The following is a 27,722-nucleotide window of genomic DNA, read 5'->3' on the forward strand; positions in this document are numbered from 1 at the left end:
TCTCTTCCTATTAACATAATTTCCTAGAAGAACTATAGTACGCTTTAAAGTCAGCCCTAACAATAAGGCTGCGATCCCTTCAAGCTGCACTAATCAATATTTTCATATTAATGATGAATTAATTGACTGTGTGAAATGTGAACGGTGTCTCTAAAAGGGACTCTGCACTTCCTCTCATTTCCAGAGAGCGTTTTAGCCTCTTTCTGCGAAAGTTAATAAAAGTTAGCAACTCGCTGTTTATCATGCAGTAGTTAAAGTTCCAGCTTTTTCACTCAGGAGTCAACGGACATCAATACAGAGCCTAAAAGAGAGAAAAGATTCATTTAGATTCCTCAGGTGCAGAGAGATACCTCTAGATGTGTGCTCTGTGTCTGCTGTTAGGGTGAAAAGCCAATTTGCTAACCAATTAGTCATTAGCAGCCAATACAGCTTTAATAGACTAAACCTAAATCACCTTGACTTGTTGTGAAAGGATTATTATAACAAATATTTTGCAAATGTGGTGTTGTGTGTTTTCATGAAGCGTGAATTCTAGGAAGTCGTAAATAAATGTGTTTTAAATGCTCGCAGAGGAGCACATCTTAAACAAGCTCACAAGCTCATTGGTTCATCCAACTTCCTGTTGGACAGGCAAGTTTAAAACAAATTACTTAAAGATATAATATGTAGCTTCATTAAAATGTCTAGAAACAACTAAACCTATGTTATGTGTTGTTGACTTGTGTACTTACATTATCCAAAAATGTTTCCAACATTATTCAAACCCAGAGAAAATCCCCAATTTTATTCAAGGTAACAGGACGTTTTATTTTGGTCATCTGTTAACTACGTCATATCCACATTGGCCGTGGCTTTGTCCGTGTCTGCTTTAACTTCAAACGATGTATGATGAAAGATAAACACACAGCTAGCCAGTTAGCCAGTAGGAAATAAAACTGTAATCGATCTTCATTCATAAACATGCGCCAGAGCCACTTCAGGTATCTGCAATGGTGAATTCTGCATCTCCCATGATCCCACGCTGCTTCAAGACGTCGTCAAACTAGTTCTTTTGTTATTGTTTTGATTGAGAGGCTCCTCGCAGCCAAAGTTACACATTGTATGTTTAATCTCAGACCCAGAATTCATACAGAGGCATAAAATCAAACGGCTGCATGATTGACTCCAATTGACAACCGTGCATGCGTGTTGACTTACATGCAGACAGGGTTTAAGATTAACAGTATGCATTTCAAAGAATGTATCATCATGTTTTGATTAATATGAGTATTTTTGCCTTTACCCAACCCAGACCTGCAATATGCACATGAAAATGAAGCCAGACCCAGTCAGAATAAGTCAATACCCCTGGGACCCGCTGGGGCTGAGGCCAAGTTGCAGATCTCAGAGTCAGAAAATGAAACAGAGAGAGAGAGAGAGAGGGAGGATAATGAAAGGAGGTGTTTTCTCAGTAACAAGCTCATTGAATATCATTTGCTTTGGATGTGTGAGTGAGCATCAGGGATCAAAGCTTGTACTGTGCGAGGTGCTAGGCATTCCAAGACAGTTGTGTGTGAATGTGTGTGTACTTGTGTGTTGTGATGCTGGGGGGGATGTGTACATGTGTAAAAGATCGTAATCTTGCACATGCATGTTTGTGTGTCACTGTGTGTGTGTGTGTGTGTACGCATGCATGTGTGTGATTCTTGTTAGCCGCTGCCTCTCTGCACCTCAGCAAACTGTCAGCTCGCTGTAGCATACTGAATTTCTCCTTCCTCCTTTTCTGCCACATCCTCTACCCCCGGCTTCTCTCTCTCTCACTCTCTCTTTTTCCATCTCTTTCTCTCTTTGGCTCTCGTCTTTTTTATCTCTCCGTCTGTGTTTTTTCCTTTTCTTTGTAATTTTAATCACCCAGTAAACAGGCATGCATTTCAATGTGAAATGTGATTCTGCTACAGATTGAGAGAGCTGGGGAGAGAAAGGGAGAGAAGGGGGAGGGTTGTGTGTGTGTAAGAGAGCGAGAGAGTGAGAGATCGTGGTCTTACAGTTTGTACTAAAGAGAATGATTAATCCCAGCCTTTGATTCTGCATTCATCTAAGGGGATGTTGGAGCATGAGCAAGTGTGCATGTGTGTGCATCTGTGCCAGTGTGTGTATAAGCATGCACATGCATGCCTGGCTCACGCTCTACTACACAAAGCAAGCATGTCTGCACAGGCTTGAGTGTGTGTTAATCTCTATTCATTCCCATTCAAGTGAAAAGGAGTGGTTTCAGACTTTTTGACCCCACTATATGAAGTACATGTATGTTATGTGTGTGTCTGTGTGTGTGTGTGTGTGTGTGTGTGTGTGTGTGTGTGTGTGTGTGTGTGTGTGTGTGTGTGTGTGTGTGTATGTGTGTGTGTACACTACACACACTCTGATCTGTGGGAGTGCAGAATGAGTAATACTGTAGATGTACCACTTTTTTTCAAGGGAACATTATTAGCTATTTTTAAATGGAGTTTACGCAGGCAGTCACTACTCTAGCTGGGCGCCACTGAGCTACACTGCTCGCTGCCGTCCATCCACAGCCACTATGCTGGCTCTGCACGAGCCTGCCTCGTTCCCAGGAGGGTGGAAATGACAGCCTTTGTAATTTGATGTGCAGTTGTGAGTGCTGTAATCTTGATGAAATCCACTTTTTTCTGGAGCTGCAAAGGAAACACAAGTATGTGATCGGGTGCTGCAAGGTGGAAAAGACTATCCTCAGATGCCTTAGATCATTTTGATATTAATTACCATCATGTACCAGGTACTATGTGCTCATGACAGACTTATATGTGAATTAATGCAAAAGAAGTAGTCGGGAATTTCCAAATATTTCCCTCATTAACAGAGAAACAAGCCTTGTATCATTGCCTGTAATTACTTACATTCAAATATTGATTTAATTTATATATTCAAACAAAGTATATTTGAGCAAGATGACTCCATATTTTCTAATCAGCTCCTATATTAGCTGCTGTTAATTGCAATTTCATGTTTTCTTGTTTCTTCCATTGCAGTCTGTACTAGTTAGCCGTTGTTTTTGATCTGTATGAAACTGCTGTCAATTCAACTCAACATTTTCTTACATAACACCTCTCACTATGAAACATCTGCAGGATGTGCTGAGTGTCCCTAACGTTAACTCAAGAATAAATTGCTCATTTATTTGTAAATGACAATAGCATCTATGTTAAAGAAATTAGCAATAATACAAACTCAGTTATTACTAGCTATATTAGTTTATATTATACACATTTGCGATGGCATAAAACTATGCAAGAAATCAGTGTACAGTGTCAAACATGGCCTTAATTGAAAACAGGCTCACAGTAGAGACAGGCCTCCCTGTTCTTCTTCTCAATTTTATGGAAAGATGACCATCATTTTACTGGTAATGCAACCTCAAATATTCTGCATGCATCCTTCATAGCTGCACAGATGTTTCACATCTTCCAGTCTTCCAGTGAGTCAAGTGTCATATCCCTCCCTTTCATATTTAATTTGTTACTACTGTAGGGAGTGCTGACTTTGATTTATAACAGTCAATGAGAACAGTATTTGTGTTTAAAAAAACAAGACAAAAGTAGGTACATAAACTAAGACTCTGTAATTATAAGAATATTATGACAATTTAGAGTAAACATAGTTTTGGTGTGTCATCATACAGTATCAGTAGATACTGTGCATGTAAGACAGTGGGAAGTCAATATGTACTGTATGATGTGTACCCACACACACACACACACACACACCATGTCACATTTCAACACTAGGATGGATTTACAGCATCAAAATGCTTCTAAACGCTTTGCCACACTGGTAATGGGGAGCCTAGAGACACACAAAATCACACACACACACTCTGGTGGACCCCTACTGGCAGGCGTATCCTTAACACAAAGTCCCTCGGCAGCACTTGTCATCCACACGTCAGAAAATCCAACGCCCTTCCTCCCACACACATACACTTCCTCCCTCCATCTTCTCCTCACCCCCTCTACACACACACACACACACACACACATACACACACACCCCACTCCACCAAGTAGTGAGTTGGTAATGAGGCGCATTTCACTGAGAGTTTTCTCTCCTGACACGGGCTCGTCTCTCTCTGCTATTGATCCTCACCCTCCCTGCATCCCTTCGTCCTTCCCTTTCTCCTTCGCCTCTATCACCCCCCCCCCCCCTCTCTCTCTCTCTCTCTCTCTCTCTCTCTCTCCCTTTGACATGACAGTACAGAATAATTGGAGGAGCCTTCAACAGGGAGGCAGTGGACAGATAGGCAGGCAGGCGTCGGATTTGGCAAACACCATAGTCTCCGTGCCTCTCTCGCTTTCTTTCTCTCTGTCCTCACACTCATGGATGAGTGATGCCCATGACAGACTGCATCCTCTGAGAGCCCCTTCTGGCAATTACTAAACACGCGCACGCGCGCACACACACACACATGCACACACACCAGAGACTCCCACATCACTTAACCAGTTGTCTTCAACTAAAAGGGCAGAGCAGAGACACTCTATGGCCTGTACTCTGCAACCTCTTAACACACTGCAACACACACACACACACACACACACACATACACACACACACACACACACACACACAACCACAAATAGATAACATATACACTCTTAGAGCTTGTTGTTGATGACCATCTTTACCCCTCTCTCTTTCTATTGATCCATGGGTACTTCAATCCACATACATCAGTGAGATGTTGATGGTCTTAAGCACTTACCAAGCTACTGTCATGGCTCAAACACTTTCACAAGCAAATTAATCCATATTTATAAGCTTCTTTATTTTCATAGCCAAATAAGCAACTGGGGATATGCAGCTAATTTGCAGGGATCCACTTTTAGTGAACACCGTCAAGCATTCAAAGTCATTGTCTCATGCAAACTTAGAGTTGTTAGAATGTTGTGTATACATATGCATCAGTGACAAGAAGAACAGGTTAGACTGCGTTTGAATCCAACTTAAGACTCCTTCAGGCGATTCAGTTTACTGTTGAATTTCTTTCAGGTACAGAAACAGCAGCTACTTTACTGTACAATAGGTGCACATAAGTTAATCACATAGGTTCATCATATGGCAATAAAACACAAAAAAGTACCACAACATTGAAAAGGATTAGTAATGTGTGTGTATGTGTGTGTGTGTGTGTGTGTGTGTGTGTGTGTGTGTGTGTGTGTGTGTGTGTGTGTGTGTGTGTGTGTGTGTGTGTGTGTGTGTGTGTGTGTGTGTGTGTGTGTGTGTCTTTTGTGTTCCAGTCTCCTGTTCACAAAGGTAAAGCTTGAAGAGGCTCTGCTCGGCCCAGCTGTTGCCCTGCAGACCTGTGAAGAGATGTTGCAACGGTGGCAAAGCCGCTATGATGTCAGTCGCTCCAGGTGAGTGTGGGTATGCAAGAGGTGTGTATCATATGTACTGAACATTGGGTGATACTTCACTGCTCAAGTATTTTTACTGCTATGTTAAGAAAGGAGGGGGAAGCTTTGCTGCGGCAGTATTGATTGAATTGATTAGTGTGTGTGTGTGTGTGTGTGTGTGTGTGTGTGTGTGTGTGTGTGTGTGTGTGTGTGTGCGTGCGTGCGTGCGTGCGTGCGTGCGTGCGTGTGTGTTCATGTGTGTGTGTGTATTCATGCGATAAGACCAGTCAGTAAACTTGCATGTATTCGCTCTTACAAGTGGGTGTGGCCCCCCTTCAGACAGATTTCCATTTGTCCTGAAACAGTTCGGGCCAGTCACGACCATTTATCTAATAATGGGGCAGGTTTGATATGATAAATGACATCAAGATGGCTGCTGCTGATATGTAGGTCTGTTGAATCTGCTATTGTGGATATTGAACAAACTGCCTGGATGTTTTGATCTTTTACGTCATCCACGTTTGTTTAGTTTATCCAGCAAAATCACAAATGGGTCTGATGTTGCCTAATATCAGATATCATTGTTCAGTTATATCATGATATGTTAATAAGATTCTATCTGTGATCTGTGAGAGTGGTTTTGAGATATTGGGCATCATACTTTTTAAAGATGTATGATAACATTTCTGTATCTTAAGCTAATAATAAAAATCAGCTTTTCATCTAGAAAAACATAATAAAATAATAATCCATCTGCTGGCTACCAGTTTTCTCTGATCAAATTATTAATTTTAGTTTTTGTTAAAGTTCAAAATGTCATTACTTTCTCAGTTTTCTTTCTGCCTGGTTCTACCCAAAAACTGTGATATATGCGTAGGAGGTCTAGGACACATTGTCCAACACTACTGAGCATCCACTTTTAGCCAGCACGGACTGCAGTGACTCTCAGAAGGATGATACAAGGTGGAGAACGACATAGTGTACATGTCCACAGCTTGGCTTTCCAATTCCTTTTTCACATTTGAGAGAGGCCATACATGGAGATGCATACACACTATAGTTTCTGGCAGGAATTATTATTTACAGCAAAATATACAAAATATTTTAATCGGGATTTAATTTTATGCTGAGTTCCACTTAAAACTCACATAAAACAGTCATAAAACAGTGAAACGGCACATGTACTGTGCAAAACCTGATTGGTTCTCCTTACTCTCAGTGCTGACTGGCTTCACAGATGGAGCCTTATGGAGGATAACTTTAAAGATACTGGTAGAACATTTCTTTTTTTTAATATAAGGCGATTGATCAAATCTCCAAAATACACATACATAAAGTAATTTTTAAAAAGAACATATGAAGCTTGTGTATAAGCTGTGTATATCAGTGCTTGCATCACTGGGTGTGTTGGCTCATGTATTATGCTAGTACAGCACATGTCTTCATTGGCGTGTGCATGTGTGTTGCAGTGAGACAGATGACAGCAGCAGTACGCCGATGGCCGAGAGGACAGAGGTCAGCCCCGGAGGCAGGAAACCCTCCATCCACCTGACCCTGCCTGACTTCCAGGACGCCTCCACCGGTCTGCTCTGTTGCTGGTTTAAGTCTTTTTAATGAGGGCACTTCCTCTGCACATATTTGGATTGCCACATGCTGAATTGATTATTTTTAAGTTAAACACATCACTCTTCCTCTCTGGTGTTGGGTAAATACCAGTGAGAGAAGGTGAACATGCCGGTCAGTTTAATTTCCCCGGCATTTGACCTATTATGGATTAAAACTGTGTTTGCCTGTCCACAACCCAGTTTTGGGCAACAGATGGGCTGTTTAAATAATAATGATCTGACTCACCTCCACATCTGTGATAGGAGCAGGATCAGGGGCCTGTGCACTTTTCATTCAGTCACAGGAAATGTATTGATGTTCTGAGAATGAGCAGAACAAACGTGTTCCCGAGCACGGCTCGATTCAGTCATTGTTATTTTCTGCTGACAAATGAACAATCGATCTCTGCTTCATGCTCAGTCTTGTCAATCTTGACCTGCGTTTGAAAGTTTGTACAATTTATCTGGGACAAATTATCGTTTCCCTGTGTGTTTCCATTCAATATCTGTAACAAACATTTACAGCTTGTCGTCCCTTCATTTCCCTCCACAGGTTCATTGAGCCCCTCGTCAGTTGCAGTGTCTCGCCTGGATGCGGCGCTCTCTGAGGTGTCGGATATCAGCTCCTCCCGTCGCCAAGGACCCACCTACATCTGGACCACCCTGGAACGCATCTGGCTGCAGGCTGGTAAGACAGCGATACATGCGGCTATAACACAGTTTTTCAAACCTCAAGGTTGGGATCTCTTGCAAAATTGGATTTGAAATTCCCTTTTGTCAAGAAGGAATTTCTGTTACAGGGTCAGCAAGTAACCATGTAATCACAGTGTGTGTTGCATCGGAGTTAATTTGCCGTTGAACTGAGAGAACAGGGAAACTGTGGCCATGTGTTTATTGACTTTGAGCTGTAAAAACGTTGGCTATAATTGTACAGCTATGGCTATGCAATCGATAGTAATCAGATTCTATGGTTTTGTGTGTCGCAGTGGTGTTATGAATAATAATCTCAATCTTGAAGTGCAAAATGGACAGAACATTGATTTCAGACAATTATTAAGCTTTCCAGTTCTCCCCAGTCTTTGATTGAAAGATTACAGCAATAAAACCTTTCAACAGCAGAGCCTTCAGACAACGATGTATATGAGCCTGGACTTTTATGCCTCTATTTCCACTGGTCAAGAAACCCACTAACACCTCACAATCTGCCTTTTGTCTATGGGAGTGGATTCAATCAGCAGTCATTCCTGGGTCAAATGACTCCGCAGTAGACACTCTGGGTTCTGGCTCTGATTGGCAGTGATGGAAACATGACCCCTGGATGAACGTGCTTATTTGGCAAGATAGCTAGGTGAGAAAGTTTTTCGATGCGTTCATGACATTGAACCTGACACACCAGGGAAAAAACAGAAAGGAAAAGTCCTCTACTGGCAATGTGAGAGGGGTCAAACACCTTCTTAGCTGGTTTACCGCTACATTCTGATGTCAGGATGATAACATGTTCACAGTGACAATGTTAACATGCTTAGCGGGTATAATATTTACTATAGTCACTACCATGACTATACCATTAAGCTTGCTAATTACTAAAGGGCACTAATAACAAAGTATATTATAAAAATGTTTTTATTGTGACCTGATGAAGGTGCTAAATTGATTACAATTAATCCTGAGAGGGGCATGAATGTCACCATCAAATTTCATCACAGATCAGATTGACTATGAGATAGTTGTAAAGGAGGTTCTGTCAAAACAAAAATGAAAACATTGGTAGTACTACATGACAAGTCAGGTCAATTAAGTTATTAGGATTTATCCTCTGAGGACCATGAATGTCTGAAAATGTCATGACAGTCCATTCAAATAGGTGTTAACATTGTTCTGTCCACTATCAAAGTGGTGGATAAGTTGCCCATCTGACAGACTGACACTGTCATGTCAAGTTAATTGATTTTCAAAGAACATTTATAAATGACAGACATTTACCAAAGTTCTGTAAAATAGAGGGGATACATAAAGATATAAAACAAACAGCCAAGAAGACAACAATAACATAAATAATGATTTATTAAAAACCACAAATAAGTGTTAAAATGAATACCTAAAAAATGGATTGTATCCACTGTTTAGATCTGTGTTCAGAGTAAAGACAGTTAGGTCTATTCAAAGAGGTAATACATGCACCTTGTTGACTCTACTGATTATACTTGGCTCATCCAGATCCAGTGAGTCTATGACCGTCCAGTGGTCATAGATTGTCTCTCTTCCAGTTTGTTCAACAGGAAAGATGTGACTTTAAGGTGGGGAGATGTGGTGGACCTCAAGGATCAATCGTTGGACCACACACACTTGCGGTTAACCACAACCACCACATATCCATATATGTCAAAAGTATCCCAAAAATGTAAGCTCCCATTGGGGATGGAAACCTTTTTAGGGATGACCTCATCCGAAAATTCCAGATCAGACAAAAATAAAAGTCAGAATCGTTGATGGCAAATTTGAATGAAAATCCTCTCCACACAGACTGTTGTACAGATGCTACTATAAAAGCTGTGACTGTCGCACACAGCTTACTGACCTGCTTACAAGCTTAGTTGAATTTCAATCTCTCTGGGGAGCGAGACATTGTTTATGTACTTGGTACAATGTGAACACACATTTATTTTCTCCATGTTTTGAGCACTGCAGTCACAAGAATTCACTTGGGGGTCACCTCTGTATAATGAAAGTTGAAAAAACCTTGTGTTAACCACAAGGGATATGTATATTTACAAGAGAACAATTCCTGCAGGAGATGATATATTTGTAACCTTGTTTAAAAACTACATAATTTAGTGTGACTGCTGCAGCCATTTTCTATTACCTCTGCCTTCACAAACAAGGGTAAATAAAAAACATGTTAACAATTTAGTGGTCAGAGCCATTTCAGTCCCATTGAATACTGCATACCTTATGTCGGAGTGTGCGCTGTACCTGCATAAATGAAGCCACTGCTCTATTAAGGGCAGAATGGCAGTGATGCATACGGCCATTACTTCCACCCCTTCAGCCCTCAGTCTGCATGTGGAAGTTCATGGGAGAGCAGAGCATTCGCAGGAAATGAAGGGAGAGAAGTACAGAGATGCTCCACACAAACACTCCATCTATCCACTCAGCTGGAGTGGACGAGGCATGGGAATGGGAATCCATAGTGAGCGCAGTGATGCAACCAGAATACCAGCGTGTTACAGTAGAGGATGGGATGGGTGGAGGGGCCGCGGGGTCACGTCCCCTGTGGCCGGGTGTAATTTGAAGGTTATTTTCTATGTCTGACCTTTGAACCCTACTATTCCTCTGCTGAGAACAGGCGAAATAGAACACGCTCATGAAGCTGTGTGCGTGTGTGTGTGTCTCTCACTGACGGCAGAGACAGTCCTACCCTCAGTGACCCCCTCTCCTTCCCAGCATTCCTCTTCACATCGGTCACTTCCTCTCTCAATCTTACATCCTGATTGACCAAAAACACACACACACACACACACACACAGAGAGAGAGACTGAGGGTTCTTTAAAACGGACACACTGAGCTGTACATACACATTCAAACTCTAACACACAGACATCTAAATGGAGTGTATATATACACGCACTGATCTAATAGCAAAAAACATTTCTGAGAGCTCAGGTGATGAGCAGGAAAAGGCTTTACATAACCATTCACTGAATCCTTTTTCCGTGAAATGAAGCTATGATAAGGAACCCTGAGTCTGGAAAATGGTTCTCTTTCATCTCACATGAGGTAGCATGCATCCACTAAGTATTTCCCATCTGTGCATCTGTGGAACACAGGTAAACAAACAAAACATCCGCTACCAAACACACACATGGGTTCACACAGCGCTCAGGAGCAGACGGCACGTACAATGTATTTGCAGAGCACAGCTTACTCTATCTCTCTGTATCACACACACACACACACTCACAGGGCAGTCTGTGTTCAGAGCCGAGGGTTTTCTTTCTCAGGGTTTATCTGGGTGTCGACCCAGCGTCCACTCATCAGAATGATTGACAGCTCCCTCCTACAGCATCCTGTCCACTCAGTGGTCTGCTCCATCCTCAGGGGCGGGTCCCCTGGTGTGTGTGTGTGAGTGTGTGTGTTTGTGTGTGAGTCTGGGGTTTGTCCTCATCTTCCCAACAGCAGCAAAGAAAGGAGGCAGCTTTAGTATGCGATGGCCATATTTAGGCAAGTCTCTCATGACTTCCCAGGCACTACACTGCTCCCACTCTCTCTCTCAATGTGTGTGTGTGTATGTGTCCATCCAACTGTAGTGTTTTGTGTTTGTATTTGAGCGCTGCACAGTTTACATTTTAACTTGATGGCGTTGAACTCACTGTGAAGTCATCTGTCACTTTCACTTATCGTTGGGGGGGAATTAATAATAATAATTTTTTTTTTTCCTCCATTCTGTGTCCCTTATTTTCCCTGTTTTCTTCATCATCCTTTTCTTACCCTTGCTTCCTTTCCTAAACTCATTTACCCTCCTTGCTTTCTGTCTTCTCTGCCCTCGTCCAAACATCTCTGTCTTTTCTCCTTCTCCTCCCTTCATAACCCTCCATCTTTTTTTTCCTGTATCTCTTTGGTCTTCCTCCTCTTCACTTCACTCTCCTCCTGCAGGGGAGCTGTTCATGGCAGACAGTCGGTTAAAGGAGGCCCAGTTCTGCATAGCTGAAGCGAGCTCAATCTTCCCCAACTCGCACTCGCTGCTGCTGCAGCGGGGCCGACTGGCCGAGCTCCGGGGCCAACTGGACGAAGCCAAAGGCCTGTATGACGAGGCCCTGGCCATCCATCCCACAGGAGAGAGGATACTGGTGCACATGGTGAGAGACAGTGAAAGCATTAGAGGCTGCTTAATTAAATTAGAATTTATGACATTCTGTTCTGTTAAGTGTCTCACTCAATTTATGCTATTAGATTACCAGTGACCAAAGATGCATGCACTCATGTATGCAGCCTGGCATACATCTGTACACTCATGCACACTGAAAACGCTGGGCTTGAATTCACTAAATTACATTACACTGTTACGCAAGAACATGAGAGTTAAGTCAGACTCACATCTGCAGTCATGTAACGTATATTCAGAAACACAAGAAACAGATGCAAACAAATTGTAATGTTTTTCTTAAAGCCACTGAATGGAATTACACAAAATTTAATTCTGTCAGATCTCCTTATCGTAAACATAAACACACCACAAACAGTACACGCACTCATCAGAATACGTAGTTTCATGTGAGTCATCGGGCCTGATCTTTATGTCTTTACACGCCAAGTCATTGCATCTAAATACAAAGACTTTCCACTGTAAGGCTGTTCAGTGCCTGTTAGGCCTATGTCATGCTATGTTTATGCTACTTAATACAGTGTTATTAAGTAGCATAAACATAGCAATATAACAAAAGTTCAATACATTGTCATTGTCTGTTGATAAAGGAGAGTTTTAAACCACAACCTTCAGGAGCAAAAATTGACATTTATCGTGATAATCATCAACATCAACCGATATGAAAAATGGTATCTTCATAACAGTTTTAGTCATATCACCCAGCCCAAAAAACATGTACTAAGATTAAATTACATATCAAATAAAAATGTTGTTGTTATTGTTTGCTTGGTCCAAAAACACACACACACATTCAGGTATTCAATTTATTGACTTTCAGACTGGACATCACATAATGTATATTCAGACACATACATACATGCATACAAGCATGCACTCAGGCTAACACACACATATATATGCACACACACGCATGCACACTCTTAAGATACAACTTGAAAAGTCAAGTGTTTAACCCTCTTTTCTGTTATTAACTTTTTATGTAGATTTGAGTTGATTTTACAAATTTAAAAAGTCATGGAAATATCAAAATACCATTTAAATGACATGAATACAACCTAAACTACTTCATGACAAAATCATAAAGATAACATATTTTCTTTTAAAGGATTCAACAATCAATATATAGACGAATATCTGTGATTCTTCATTAGTGCTGTAATATATTCTGGCATGTTTAATATCTAATCAATACCTCATTATGCTGAATCAGGTGGGCTGGAGGTGAAGCTTAACAAATCCCTCCTTTTTAAAAGCCTGTACCGAAGGTTGGCCTGTAGTCAAGTGCTCTGCGTTGTTAATGTGCAGCCCTCTTTAAAGAAATACTGTCGACTGATGACTTGTTTTTAGACTAGCAGGTTTTTTTTCTACTAATATTCACTCGCTGGCACATTTAAAGGTTGTAAATTGTGTTACCTTTAAATAGTCTCTATTAGAAGACAAAATTAATGGTAGTTCATGATATTTGTGTTTTTTTTAATGAACCAGGCTTGGATGATATTATCTTGCAAGCCAATGGCTGCTGCTCATAGTCATTGCTATCAAACTAAACAATCACCCCTTATTACAAGCCGATAGCATATTTTAGTCTGAAAATGTATACTGGGAAAATACATAAATGTTAGTACAAGGCTAGTTTGTCGTTAGTGGATTTTATTTTTTCCCATGAGTGTACTGTGTCAGTGTAGTAGCTCAGTCATATTCTGAAATGTGTTAGGCAAACTTAAAGTTTCAACAAATGACAAATGCTCCTAAAAGACTGGATTTCGCTTGGCTGATCTCTCCCCCACATTTCTTTCATCCAAGCAGATCCACTCCTTCTCTCTCTCTCTTTCTCTCTCTCTCTCTCTTTCCCACTCACACACACACACACACACACACACACACACACACACACACACACACACACACACACACACTTCGGCACAATAAAGAGCCTCTCTCACCCACTTCCATCCACTCCCTCGCTCAGTCTCGCTCCAGTCTGTCCTGCTGATGATCCACTGGATTAACCACGGTTGCTCTGACCTTTGAACTTTCTCTGTTGTCATGGTGAAAGGACCAGAGAGGGATATTCCTCAATCCAAGACCTGCACTACCTGATACCTGCTTACACACAACACATGCATACACATGACTGTGGTCTCCATAGTGATCATAGATGTGCTGTTTGATATTTCTTTGTTTCAAGTACTAGCAACCTTGTGACCACATAAGGCTAATGCTTTTGTTCCTACTGTGCACTTTAGTGTGTGTGTGTGTGTGTGTGTGTGTGTGTGTGTGTGTGTGTGTGTGTGTGTGTGTGTGTGTGTGTGTGTGTGTGTGTGTGTGTGTGTGTGTAGAGAAGTGAAGTCCCATTGGGGTAGACAGAGGTACGCGTCTCTTCCATATTTGGCCTGTGGGAGAACCAATCCCAGGGGGTGAAAAGTTGAACCAAAGCCAGCTGGCATTGTCCTACTCTGGGTCTCTTACAGGGCAGCTGTGTTCTTAGTCTGAGTGTGTGTGTGTGTGCGCACGCGAGCATGTGCGTGCAGGCACATGTGCATGTGTCAAGAGATGACTATGTGCCTCCATGGATTTGGCACGTAAGTACACTTTTTTTTTTTATAAAGTGTATGTGTAATGAACCAGTGAAATACAGACATAGGGGAAGGATTCAAACGCAGACCTAGAGTCAGAGATGAAAAGGTGCGTCCTTTAACTAATGCCCTCCAAACTTTGTGATGGAGGGGTCTGAGGCAGGCAGTGGTCAAACCATCCAAAGTCCAGAGGGCTTACCAATATGATTGTTCAGCCGCTTGTCTGTAGATGGCTCACTTTCCCAGTGCTCACTAGTCAGCTGAGTTACTGTAGCAAGTCAATTCCTCTCTCATTCCTCTCACATAATTATTTTCTCTGACATTTAGCATTTTCCGGACTTCTCTTTGAGCTCATCTGTGACAGCTATAATTTTATTATTCTCTGAAATAAACCAGAGATTCTCCCTGGTTTATGTGCAAATGTCAGAAGACGCTAAGAACTCATCATGAAATTGATCTCTTCTTCTTCGACAGCAGAACATGTTGCACCAGCCCTTAGAAACTCCTGCAGGTTAAATTGTGCTAATATTACACTTTGAAGGCTAATTCATTCACTATAGAAGCACTTCAAAAAAACTCTACCCTAACAAAATAACAAAGATATCAAAGATGATAGGGAAAGCCACAGGTTGAAATGGATCGGGGAATCCTCCCTCTGGTCTGTGGTCAAGATTATTGAATCTTTTCTATATAAGACTCACTCTTCCATAGCCACTTGTCAGTTGTTGAGCTCGAAGTCAAATGAGCTCGAAGTCAAATGAGTCTTTGGAAAAATGCTGATGTCAGATATGGCTTTCTGTTTCATGGCCGGCTGCAGATCACGTTAAACAACTAGAGGCACCCATTCAACCCACTGGAGGCAAGGAAAGGGTTGATACAGCTTAATACAGTCTAATGATTAACTCTATGTGGGTCTCCCTAATTCTGAAGGTCCATGTACCTGGTCAGTCAGATGGAATTCTAGGACTTGAGGGATTGAGGCAACTGCATATTACACCGAAGCCCTCTGTTTTTATGGTGAGTTGTGTATTTGAACTCGGCGGGCTTGCCAAATTAAACGGTTCAACCATTTCTGCACGGTTCAACCAGTTCTGCAAGTTCCACAAACTTTGAATTTCCCCTTGGAAATGTAATAATAATAACATTTAGGACTTCAGCGGCTGCATGTAACACACTGCGGCCCCCTGTTTGGTTTTGCTGTGAGTCCTATCTTTTGATTATGGCTGGTTCACTTAGGTGTGGCCTGTAAGGATATCATCTCCCCTCCATTCTTACATTTCCAGTTTTACATTACAGCCTTTCAAATGTTAGTAGTTTTGTCAATGTATATATCCAGTATACATCTGGAGTATAGTGCACAGTTATACTTATTTTCATGCTTCGTTTGGGGAAGTATTCAGGGTTTGGGTCAGGTTGTGTTCACAGGTTCCATTCTCTTACATGTGGTCTCGGGTTTTCATTTCTCTTTTTGTATTCTTGCATTACCCTGGGGGTAAATGTTATATTGCTGAGAACAGGCCAGGCATGTCTGTCTATTTAAGACAGATTATGTTTGATAACTTCACAATTAAACGTTGGTCACAGAATGTGCCCAGGATCAATATCAGACAGAAGACGAGAAAAAAATAAAATAATAGTATTTTCATTCAAGACTCTTACCAAAGGTAAATATTTTTTCCTGTCAAGGAGTAAAGTTATTTTGATTCTAATTCATAGAGCTTTGCCGCTTACTGAAGTAGGGATCAAGAGTAAGGAATCAGGACAGTGATATGATCACAGGAACACTGTGTTGTTAGAATGTCTCTTAACTTTATATGCCCCACATATATGTCGTGTTGATTTACAAACTAAAGTACTTTCCCAGTGGATTTTGAAATCTTTGGTGATCGTCAATTGTCACAGCTGTCTAAATCGCTGTCTCATTCAGGGTCACTTTAATAATACACTTTAATAACTTTTTTAAGTGGATGTGATCTTTTATGATTCCCCTTGTGCATCCGTTCTCATAGGTGCTTGGACTTCCCCTTCATTTTTGGTTAGGTAAGGCACTTCTCAGGGTTGTCCAATCATCAACCTTTTGTTTGTGCTCAGCATTGAAGTCCTTGGCGGAGGCGATAAGACTCACTTCTTTAGTGACGGGCATTAATATGGATTCCCATAAAGTTCCCTATATGCCGATGATGTTCTGCTCCTTCTTACCATTCTTAACAGAGTGATAGCAGTTGTTAAGGTCGTCTAAATCTTTGGCCGGTTCTCATTCTACAAGATCAAAAAACGTAGCATTGGAGGCTATGCTTTGTATCCTCTCAACTCACCAAGGACCTCATCTATCTCTGACCATTTCGATGTTCTCCTTCCTCCTTGTTTGTTTACCTTGATGTTAAATAATGATCTTTAGGTCATTACAGTATAAATTTCCTGCCTTTTATTCTGTAAAGTGAAAATTTAAAAGGACTAATCTCCCATTATCACTTCTAGATAATATTTTATTTTCCAAATGGTCTCCGTTCTTTTGACTATAAAGTCTCACTCAGTTCACCATTTCCCTTGTGCAAACTACAAAAGGTTTTCTCCTCATCTGTCACGTGTTAAGGGTTAAGGGCAGAGGATGTCGCACCTTGTTAAGCCCTATGAGACAAATTGTGATTTGTGAATATGGGCTACACAAACAAAAGAACAATTCGTTATTGATTGATCGATTGATATAGAATTATGCATGTTGTGCATTGCAAACTCGACATGCTAATGAGGCATTATGGTAAATAAATGCATCCTTACAACGTGATGGAGTCTAAGTGGGACGCTATGCAGGACATTTTTATTTGGAGCACTGCCCATATTTCTGGCTTGCATCAGCCTGCCAGAATACAATCTGCAGTTGCTGCTACTCAGTGGCTCTGGCTTCATGCATTTATTTTTATACTATATCTGCTGTGACCACTTTGTGTGCCGGTGGCCCATTTAATCTGCTCTGCCTTAAGGGGAATTCTGATGATATTCTTGGACGATATTCTTACACTTGAGCAATTATTCTGCAAAAGTACATACTGTTCTTTCCTAGAATGCCTTTTCAGATCTTATACAGCTTTGTCCAGTTATCAGGAGTTGTATTAAGTAAAGTATATTTTAGTATACAAAAGATCTTAGCTTTATTCCTTTACAATTTCTCAGTTTTTCATTATGAAAAATGTATTATTAACACATTATATGAGAATATGTGCCACTGTAACATGGCTCTAAAAAACGACTTTATTCATATTATTTTTGTAATTTGCCATAATTACACAGCTGACAGTGTTATTATGGGGGAGAGAAAGGTTCTTGCTTCTAATTTTTAATACCGTAGACATTGTTCTGGCCTTGATGGCCAAGTTTCCTGTACATTTTTAGAGCATTTAACGTGACATCTTCAATTACATTCACCTAAGCTACAGAGTGTGGAGTGAAGTCGTACTTTTCTCCACAGCATCCACAGTAGATGGAAAGATGTACAGGAGGTGTGATTCATAATAACACACCACCACCATCTTTTCACAGTCACCACATAGGGCCAACCACTTTACTCACTCTACCTCTGTATGCTGCCATCAGGCCTGTGTACATGGTTTTCGAGTGTGTGCATGAGAGAAAGAGAGAACGAGAAAGGCAATGATCAGACAGTGACTCACTGCTCTGGTCAGCTGCTGGTTTTAGAGTATTTTTGGATGGATGAGGGTGTGTTAGTGAGAGAAACCAGTATAGGCCTATGGTATGCTGTGTGTATCCGTGTGTGTCTGTGTATGTGTGGTAATGGTTAAAGACAACTCTCTAATTTAAAGTCTCGGTTGTTGCAGTCCACAGTTTAAATCCAAGTATTTATTCTGTTTGTCTATTGCAGAATTAGCCATGATTAGCTTTTAAACATTTGCTGGTCTCTTAACCTCATTACAGTATTTGGTGGACATATGTGTATGTGTGGCATGCTGTGCATGTGTGTCTGTTCCCGATGGATATCTGATCCTGAAACACGGCCCAGCCTTTCTTCAGGCGATGGTATGAAATTCATCTGACCCACTCCCAACATCCTCTACACCCCATCCGTCCTGTTCTGTAGTGGGGCCTGCTCTGAGTCAGTCTGACAAACACACACACACACTCACACACTCTTTTTACTTTTCCTCCTCTCCAGCATATTCATACACAGCTTCATATATGTATGCTTATCTCAAGGACGAGGACTGTGCTCATTGAATTAATCGCGTTCCAATTATCAAATGCCCCCCTCTCTCTCTCTCTCTCTCTCTCTCTCTCTCTCTCTCTCTCTCTCTCTCTCTCTCTCCTCGTGTGTGTGGATGGGGGTGGTTGTCAGCTGATTAGATAATGCAAATACATTATTTATAACACTTTGCTCATTCTCGCTGCTTTATGGGATTGCCTAGCAACCACGGAAATATATTCTATTGAGCAAGACCTCCGATAACCACAGAGAGGGAGAGAGAGAGAGAGGAAGAAAGACTCGGGGTTGCAAACAGGGAGACGATTGGGAGTTGGCTGGTGCCTCCGTTGCTATGTATGGCTCATCTGGGCTCACTTATTTTTTCCTTTTTCTTTGACGCCTCTCTCTTTTTTTCTCTCCATCTCTTTTTCTTTCTTTTCATTGTTCCCGTTTTAGCTCTCTCTTGTTCGCTCACACTCCCTTACCTCATTGCTTACTTCTCCTTTTCTTTTCCTCTTTTGCTCCTGTATCACTTCTCTCTGTCATTCCTTCTTCCTCTTGTTTCCTGTTGCTGTCTTTCCATATGTGTTTTTCACACGTAAATATGTGTGTCATGATGACTGAGGTGGTGCTCTTCGCAATTTGGGAATTGATTCTTGATTCATTGTATTTGTGCCATTTCTTTTTTTTCTCACTCGTTCACACACACACACACAAACAAACACAAACTACAGGAATAGATACACATACTATTTGCCATTGAAACATGCCACGCAGGTGAATATCATGGTTAAGGTGCCTAATATGTCAAGCTCTGCATGGTCAGTATAATGCCAACAACACAAAAGATGGCTCAGTAAAAGTGTTAAATAAGATATAACCTCTTGAATCTCACTTAGAAGTTGGTGGGTCAGAGAGAAATTTCCAACGTTTCCACATATGTCTGTACATGTGTGTAAATGCACAAAGCAAACACAGTATTTTCATTTGAGATAGATAGGTAATTAAGTAGGTATAGGTAGATAGATACGATTATAATTTTGGAGGAAATACCTCCTTTTTTGAGAGATAGATGAGAAAATTGATACCACTCCTATGCCTGTACGCCCAATATGAAGCTGCCGCCAGAAGACTTTTAGAAAATTGTTTGTATTAACATTGGAAACAGGGGGAAACTGCAAACCTGGCTGGTTAGAGCGCAATGCCTCTGACATTCTCTGATCAACACAATGTATCTGGACCACCCTTTTCCCTGCTTCCAGTCTTTACACTAATTGAATTTAATGGAATGCTGGCTGTAGCTTTATATTTCACTGACACATGTATTCTAATCTGACTCATCAGCAAAGCACCTTAGCTCCCAAAACGTTGAGGTGTCGATGTAGCGAGCACTTAACAAGGTTAATAATTAAGGAAAGTTAAAGCCACCACGTTTGAAGTAAACAGTACCCTTGGCTCACCTCTCACCTTAGCTTTCCCTGTCTGCCCAGACTTAACCACTGATGAGATTAATGGTTCAGGTAAACGCTTTTACTCGGTCATTGGCAGGGCATCGTACCACTGTGAGTATGTGTGTAGTAGATGTTTACTGGGTGTCATTACAAGCCCTCTGGATGTCACATTGCATTATTGTGGACCTGAACCATGCCACGCACACTCTTGACCACTTACAGCCTGAAACCGTTGCAGAACTGTTTCTAACCTTGAATCTAGACTCAACAATTTATTGGCTCAGTCTTATTTTCCAATTTTTTCGGTCAGTCGTAGCTCCTTGGCTCTGTAGGCAGCATGGCTGACAACAGCAGATTGCAAGTCTATATTTAGAGTTCAGCTGTCTGTCTAGAAAGATGTTAATTCCTGTGTTTTTTTTTCTCTGGGAAATGATTCATAGGACCATTTTACACATTTTATTTTATTGTATATTTAACTGTGATTAGATGAAATGGCAGATTTTCCAATCAATTTACACCCAGTAACCCATAGAACAGAGTAAAAGAAATGTTTTTGGTTTGGATCCACATCCAACCACACATTTGATTGAAGCATGTATAGCTTTCGATCAGCGTGTGGCTTTAAACATTAGCTGGATTTGCATTTGAATTTTCAATGCAAACTATGATTTAATTAAGGAAGAAAATTAGCTTTTTCTCATAAAGAAGTTATCCAATAGATATGAGTCCCATAAATAAATATCTGTGGTGTCTGCTTAGCCGTAGTTTGTATGTTTGATTATTACAAAGCACTCCTTTTGTCTTTGTACAGTATAAAATATAAAATACTTTAACTGACACTTTAAAACAAAATCTAATTTCCCTGATTCTAATCGATTCCATAATCAAATCTACGTTGGCTGTGTTTGCGTTTGACATTCGGGAAGCTTTGATTCTTTTTAATCTATCTGATGGAAGTATACACTTAATTAAATGCTGTGTGTTGCTGCAGCATTTCAAAAGTTTGCTTAAATTCAGCCTGAAACACCACTGCACTGCCCACTTGCTCAGTTTGGCTCAGTTCAGTTCAGTTGTGCTTTAATGGCACGACAAGAAACAAACCTATGCTGCCAAGCTTGATGGGATCTGCTGAGGTAAAACTGCAGACAGATGGCTGCGAGTAATTAAAGCAAAACCAATAGATAACAGTTTTATTCGTGCGATGCCAAAAACATGCGGGAGCAATCTAAATGTTCCTGAGCACACATTCGTTCACTCACTTCCTTTTTTAATCTGTTCACTCTCCCACTCACTTTCATTTTCTGCATGGTTGCATCTACAATACTGTAAATAGCACTTAAAAGTGAGTCTCCTTCACCCATTCACATTAACATACTAATGTCAGTGACCACAATGGTTTGATGAATCTGAAGCAATGTGGGGTGTAGTGTCTTGATTGTATATTAACAGGGAAGACATAATTGGTAGCCAGAGTCTGCGCATTAGTAATCATGAAGTTGAGCCGTGGTATCGAGGCCCTTCCGACAATTAATTTTAACTCTGTCTCAGCTGTCAATCATTCTTCTCAGCTCATTTTTATAGCACCAAATATTTAAAACCAAACGTACTGGAAAAATACACTGGAGCGTTCCTCAGTGTGATAAGAACTACCTCAAATGAAAATATGTATTTTTAAGTTTGCTTGATTTTTAAGGGTGGTCCATGTCCCATCAACTAACATGGAGAAGGTGGAGTTTATGACAGATACTGTGGCCAGCTACCAGGGGGTGATTCGGATGTTTTGCCTTCATTTTCTTCATGTTGTCCATCTTTAGTTACTGTCAATGGTCTTTCCCAAGGTTGAACTGCCTGTGATTAGTGGATGACCTGTGTCTCCTTTTCTGTTCTCACACTGAATGAAAATCTCTCTCAAGTTCCCTGAAAATCTGTTTTCTTTATCTCTCTCTGATTTTTGCTCCAACGTAAATAAATTGTTTATTACTTTGGTTATAACACAGTGGATTTTTTTTTATGTTGAGATAGCATAAATTTCAGATTTCAACATCGATTTCAGTCCAACATTTGTACATGACATTGGCATTACGACATTATCAACTCTTACGCAAGATATTTTCTTAAGGCCTGGTCATGTCAGAAAGTGGAAAAGTAAAATGATTGCATCTGTATGATCAGAAGCTTGGTCACTTCTCACAGAGCCAGCTGGGCAAATTAAAACTGTAGCTGGCGTACGACTTGCTTACATTGTAGCCAGCGGGGATATGCTCGAGACTACTTATGCTCAGGAACGAACATCATCTCAATCAAACGGAAGAAAGAAGCAAGCTCTAGTTTGCTTCTCACATATGCACAACATAGCAGGAGGTTCTCTGCACAGGCACATTAACAACAGCAACAAATCCTCTGCATTATTCAGGCGAAAGGTGGAGCAGCAGGCAGAGGCTGGAAGAAACGTATTAATTCCACTGCAGAGATCACGTGATTTCACTGATGACAGCTTTTATCACCACAAACTCTCTTGGCATCTTGTCGGTAACTTCTATGTGTATGTCACTGCTTGTTTTCTTTTAGTTTTTTTCTTTATTATTCGTGTTCAAGCGCCATAAACTCCCCCACTCGCTCGCTGTGAATCCAGCGGGGGATCCCCTGCTGTGTTCTTACATTGGATTCTCCCGACTTTCTGCAGACTTTATTCTAGCGGGGCCAGGCGGAGAAAGTCCGCAGATAATTCGGAGGCTCTCATTCGGACATTTGCGTTCACACATGCACCTCCTCCGGAGAAAGCACAGCACAGTGAATATATGGGTCACCAAAGCTGACTTACTTACCCGGCAAACCCAGTAACTAAGTAGTGGAATGAATTGCTGAGAAATTATCAGGTTTAAAACCATCATATTAGAGAGCCAAATACTGTTTGTACATACTGACAAGCCAACGGTGCTGTAGCCTGAGACACTGCACAGACTGAGCAGGAAATAGGGTTCAGCAGAAATCTTCCCTAAAGTCAACATTTGGCATTTTTAACAAGTCTGTACATATACAACTTTAAAATAGTTTAATTAAAACAACTTCAGAGTTTTTTTTTATTTAGGTTTATTTGCTTGGAACAGACCCAGGCTAGCTACCCTACTAAGCTAAGCCAACAACATCCTGTAACCAGCTCTGTCTATAATGGACATTGTTTTACTTGTTGCCATGTGCGTGTATTAGGCTGTAAGTTTTTCCTGTCGGCGTAGTGTTTATATCAGACCACAGTACACACTATGCAGTAGAATTTATTTGATTGAGCTGCTGACAATGATCAACTTTTCCATGGTTACCAGCATAACTGACATGCCGCACAGATGTGTGTGTTGGTGTGTGTTGGCCTAGTAGCCGACTGTGTTTATGCTAGAGACGCTGGAACAATGTAACCCCTGTGAGAGGCTGGAGAGCACAGACAGTAAGATGTGGACACTAGTGGCCAAACCAGTGGGAAGGAATACATCATACACCAGAGGCATACACCCACACTGACACACACACACACACACACACACACACACAAGCTGGTAAACCTGTGTGTACATCCTGTGACAGGTTTTCTCCATACCCAAGAGTTTCAGTCTTCCTCTGTGTTTTCCACACAGCAGCAATGAGGAAAAGGAGAAAAGAGGAATAGAGAGTGTGTGTGTGTGTGTGTGTGTGTGTGTACTCTTTTGAAAGTTGAATCAGAGCCTCTAGACAGCTATGTGAATTCCAGCCCAATTAATCTGGAGCTTGTGAGTAGAGACTGTATAACAAGACTTGTCTGTCTGACCTCAGGCCAGCTCTCTGTGTGTGTGTGTGTGTGTGTGTGTGTGTGTGTGTGTGTGTGTGTGTGTGTGTGTGAGTGAGATAGTCAGAATGAGGGAGGGGTGCTTGTGTCACCTCTTGTGTGCTTGTGACACTGTAGCTTTTTTTGTGTGTGTGTGTGAATGTGCAGTATGTTTGTGTGGAAGACAGATTTGACTCCATGCTGTTGGTCAGTTGCACGACGCCTTTTCCACTGGGTCCTCAAACACACGGCACCCCAACTGAGCTGAACTCTGAAGAGACAGAACACACACACACACACACACACACACACACACACACACACACAAAGTTCCGTATGACCTTTAAAATGGCGACAATTGATATCATCTGTAATCTCCCTCGCTCACATATATTCTTCCTTACGCACACACACACACCCTGAAACATAATGGCTGTTTATTTAATTTATACATCTATACACTTAATATGAAATTCCAGTTATATACTTCTCACACACACACACACATACATACAATATGTACATTGAGACAGTATAAAACCAGAGTGTGGAGCTTGCATGCATACCCACCATCACCGCCCAGCACGGCCCTGCAAATGAACACTACACAAAAATAACATCTTCTTTAGAGGTACATACCAATGTTTTTAGATCATTCTTGTTGATTTTTCTGCCTCTATTGTGCAGAAGTCTGTTCATTTTTAGATGTAAAAGGATACTTTCAGAGTTTTTGAACTTGCCTGTTATTTGTACTGAAAGTGATCACCCGTGTTGGGGAATTAAATGCATTACTCAGTAATGAAAGTTAGTAGGTACATCAGTTACTCGTCCCAGGAGGACTCTGTTATTGCAGTTTAGAGGTTGGTTTGTCAGGTTGGCTTTTGTGTTGATTTGTGTTATAAACACGTCTGACCTGGACAATCTCCTGCTGCGTTCTTCATATGTGAGAGGCAAAGTCTGGACCCAACTGTGCAGACATTCTCCGGCGTACATACTGAAGACTGCAGTAGGCTGCAATTGTTATTTCTTATAACATTGTAATCAGTACTGCTGCCAGTGAAGTCACATGCTCAGAAGGTAAAACAGTAAAACAGTAACATTGTAACCCAGACTTCAGGAAGCTACATGTCTGTTCAGGGATACCCATGATTGTCTTCTTGGTTTGATTCCTCCGTGTTGTTAGTGAACGCAGCATGGATTTCACGTTTGTTTGTTTGTTTGTGTGTGTGTGTGTGTGTGTGTGTGTGTGTGTGTGTGTGTGTGTGTGTACTGCACAATCTCTCTGCAGAGAGCTACCTCTTATCTATTGATTTTTATTTCTCCCTTCAGTTGTACAGTTCCAGATGAACATGACTCTAGTCAAGTGGGGTAGAGTTTATTGTTGTTTTGTACTAAACTAGTCCACAGGACAGCAGGCATTATAATCCAAGATGTTGTTTTAGTTTTTTTGTAAAAAGCCACAATCTGCTTACTTGATCTTATCAAGCAAAGAAAAATGTTTTAAAGTTGGATATTCAGGAACTTGAAAAAACATGACAAATGAGGTTCTGAGGTTTGAAAATGAGAGCAAGCCATAGTTCAGCTTTTATCCTGTAACTTAACTCAGAAGTTGGGTTAATTGAGTTTTATTTCAACAATTAAATGACACTTTGTCCCATTTTAAACCAGTGTTTAATTACTTTTTATTCCAAAATTATAAAAATGTCAGGAACTTCAAGGAACACAACTTGATATAACATTTTGTATTAACATTTTGAAGCAACATTTTACTTCTTTTATCCCTCTATCTATCTTCCCATCCAGGGTCGTTTGCTGGTGAAAACCGGGCGTGTCCACCTCGGGGAGAAGATCCTGCGTGATGCAGTTCAGGTCCACAGCACCTCTCACGAGGCGTGGAGCGGCCTGGGTGAGGCCCTGCAGTCTCGGAGCGCCAGCCAGGCCCCCGACTGCTTCTTGACGGCACTGGAGCTTGAGGCGTCTTGCCCCATCCGGCCCTTCACGATCATTCTCAGGGAGCTCTGAGGGGGTCTGGCCTGGGGTGGAGGTCTGAGTGAAGGTTAAGGAATTGGCCTCTGGCTGGATGATTGTACACATGGTGCAATGAATAGTTTGACATTTAAGGAAGTAGACCTGTTTGCTTTTTTTCCTAGCGTAAAATGAGAGAATTGAAACCATTCTAGCATCCTTCCATTTAATATAAAGCTAGAGCCAGCAGCACTTCACTTACACTTACTTACAGATGTTAAGAGATTTCCTCATCTTTGGACCAATGACTGTCTATATATGATGTCGCCACTTCCTCCCAATGTAGAAAAATGAAGCGAAAGTATCCCAGACCCAGGTGCCACCATCTTATTTGGAGCCAGAGTCTGTGCAGCAGTGATCGTGGAGTGGAACCACGTTATCAACATCCCATTGATACACCAGATTTTGGCTTCACTTTTGTGCTCCTGTCATGTCCCACATTTTAATATACAGTCATTGTTTTGGGTGCGGCCTTGCTAGCTGTTTCCCTGTTGCCAGTCTTTAATGTACAAATAGGAGAATGAGATCTATTTTTCTCATATAGCTCTTGGCAAGAAGGCAAAACCTTCTAATATTCCTTCAAATAAGTACATTTTTGGTAACAGGACATGTAACAAATAATTTGTCTCCTGGACTGAATAGTCTCAGGCAAAAATGGATTTGTGTCATGATGATCCTGTAAGTTTCCAGAACTACTACATCTGTACATTCATAGCATCTGATCTTAGTGAGCTAATGTTGGATGAAAAAATGGAAAATAATTAATATCAACATGAAAATGCAGGTAACAGGGGTGTATAGACAAATGTTTAAAGTACTATTTCAATGAACATCTCCTATGGAGTTATTAGTAAAGAATGAGTTTATTTCAACCATACTACAAATGTAATATTTTTAATAATCAGAAAATGTTCCCACGAATGGTTCATAAATTGCAAAGATGTGCTGGTTACGTCTTGAGGTAGACTGTACAGTATGTTGTTGTGTTATATGTGGAAATGCAGATACATGGATTATGTACAGGCTCCCAGTCAGAACAGCAGCAGCTCCACTTCATCTGTATCTTAGCCTCTGATGTATTTTTGATGATCAAGTTGATTGACACAGCTTTTATCTGCGCACACACAAACACACACACACACACAGAGGGATATTACCACCCTTTCATCCTCAAATGAGAGCTCCTATATGATCCTAAATTCGCTTATCATTCCACATTATGTGTGTGTGTCTATATGTGTATTCATAGTGTACGTGTCTTGCATTATGTATTTTCATGCATGTGTGCTTGTTGAAGACCATCCCTCTGGGGTGTTATCAGTCCCTGTTCTGTTTGTTCTGTTTGTACAGTACAGTAGGCGACTCATCCCCTAATAGTCTGTGTGTGTTATTTGTGTTGTTTTTTTGACTCATCTCTTTGTAATGCTCTCCATTATAAACAACAATGGCTTTTAAAAATCACTGCTGAATGGCGCGTCTTCACCTGCCTTGTCACTTGTGACTAATGGACATCACTTCCGAGTGCCTAACCACATTAATGTGAGCAGTGGGACCGGGCTGCCGGCTTATGTAATACTGCCAGCACAGTTTTCTGCCTCCAAACTCCCTCCCCCTCCTCCTCTTCCTCCTCCTTTCTCTCTCTCTCTCTCTCCTCCTCCATCTCTCTATGTCTCTCGCTCTCTCCCAGCTTGCCTGATGTGATGTGATGTGGCTTGGTTGCCTAGCAGCCATCCCCTTGTTTGAGTAACTGGGGAAGGGGAGAGATATCTGGTCTGCTGAACAACACACACACGCACACACACACA

At 41.2% G+C, this 27,722-nt stretch overlaps 1 protein-coding gene across 3 annotated transcripts in view; it reads left to right on the forward strand.

Moving 5' to 3' along the window:
* The window catches only part of ttc7a (tetratricopeptide repeat domain 7A), a 54,269-nt gene extending 26,894 nt beyond the window's left edge, over window positions 1-27,375 (forward strand). For 2 of the 3 annotated variants that reach the window (XM_034608693.1, XM_034608695.1), the window contains 5 exons: window positions 5,292-5,408; window positions 6,857-6,969; window positions 7,545-7,679; window positions 11,646-11,848; window positions 25,696-27,375. In XM_034608693.1, coding sequence (XP_034464584.1) covers window positions 5,292-5,408; window positions 6,857-6,969; window positions 7,545-7,679; window positions 11,646-11,848; window positions 25,696-25,914 — 787 coding nt within the window. In that variant the 3' untranslated portion in view covers window positions 25,915-27,375. The remainder of the gene's footprint in view (window positions 1-5,291; window positions 5,409-6,856; window positions 6,970-7,544; window positions 7,680-11,645; window positions 11,849-25,695) is intronic. The other variant, XM_034608694.1, reaches the window with a different exon arrangement.
* The last annotated feature ends 347 nt before the right edge of the window (window positions 27,376-27,722 follow it).

The sequence above is a fragment of the Hippoglossus hippoglossus genome, chromosome 15 (genome assembly GCF_009819705.1).
Source record: "Hippoglossus hippoglossus isolate fHipHip1 chromosome 15, fHipHip1.pri, whole genome shotgun sequence".
Taxonomy (NCBI): Eukaryota; Metazoa; Chordata; class Actinopteri; order Pleuronectiformes; family Pleuronectidae; genus Hippoglossus; species Hippoglossus hippoglossus.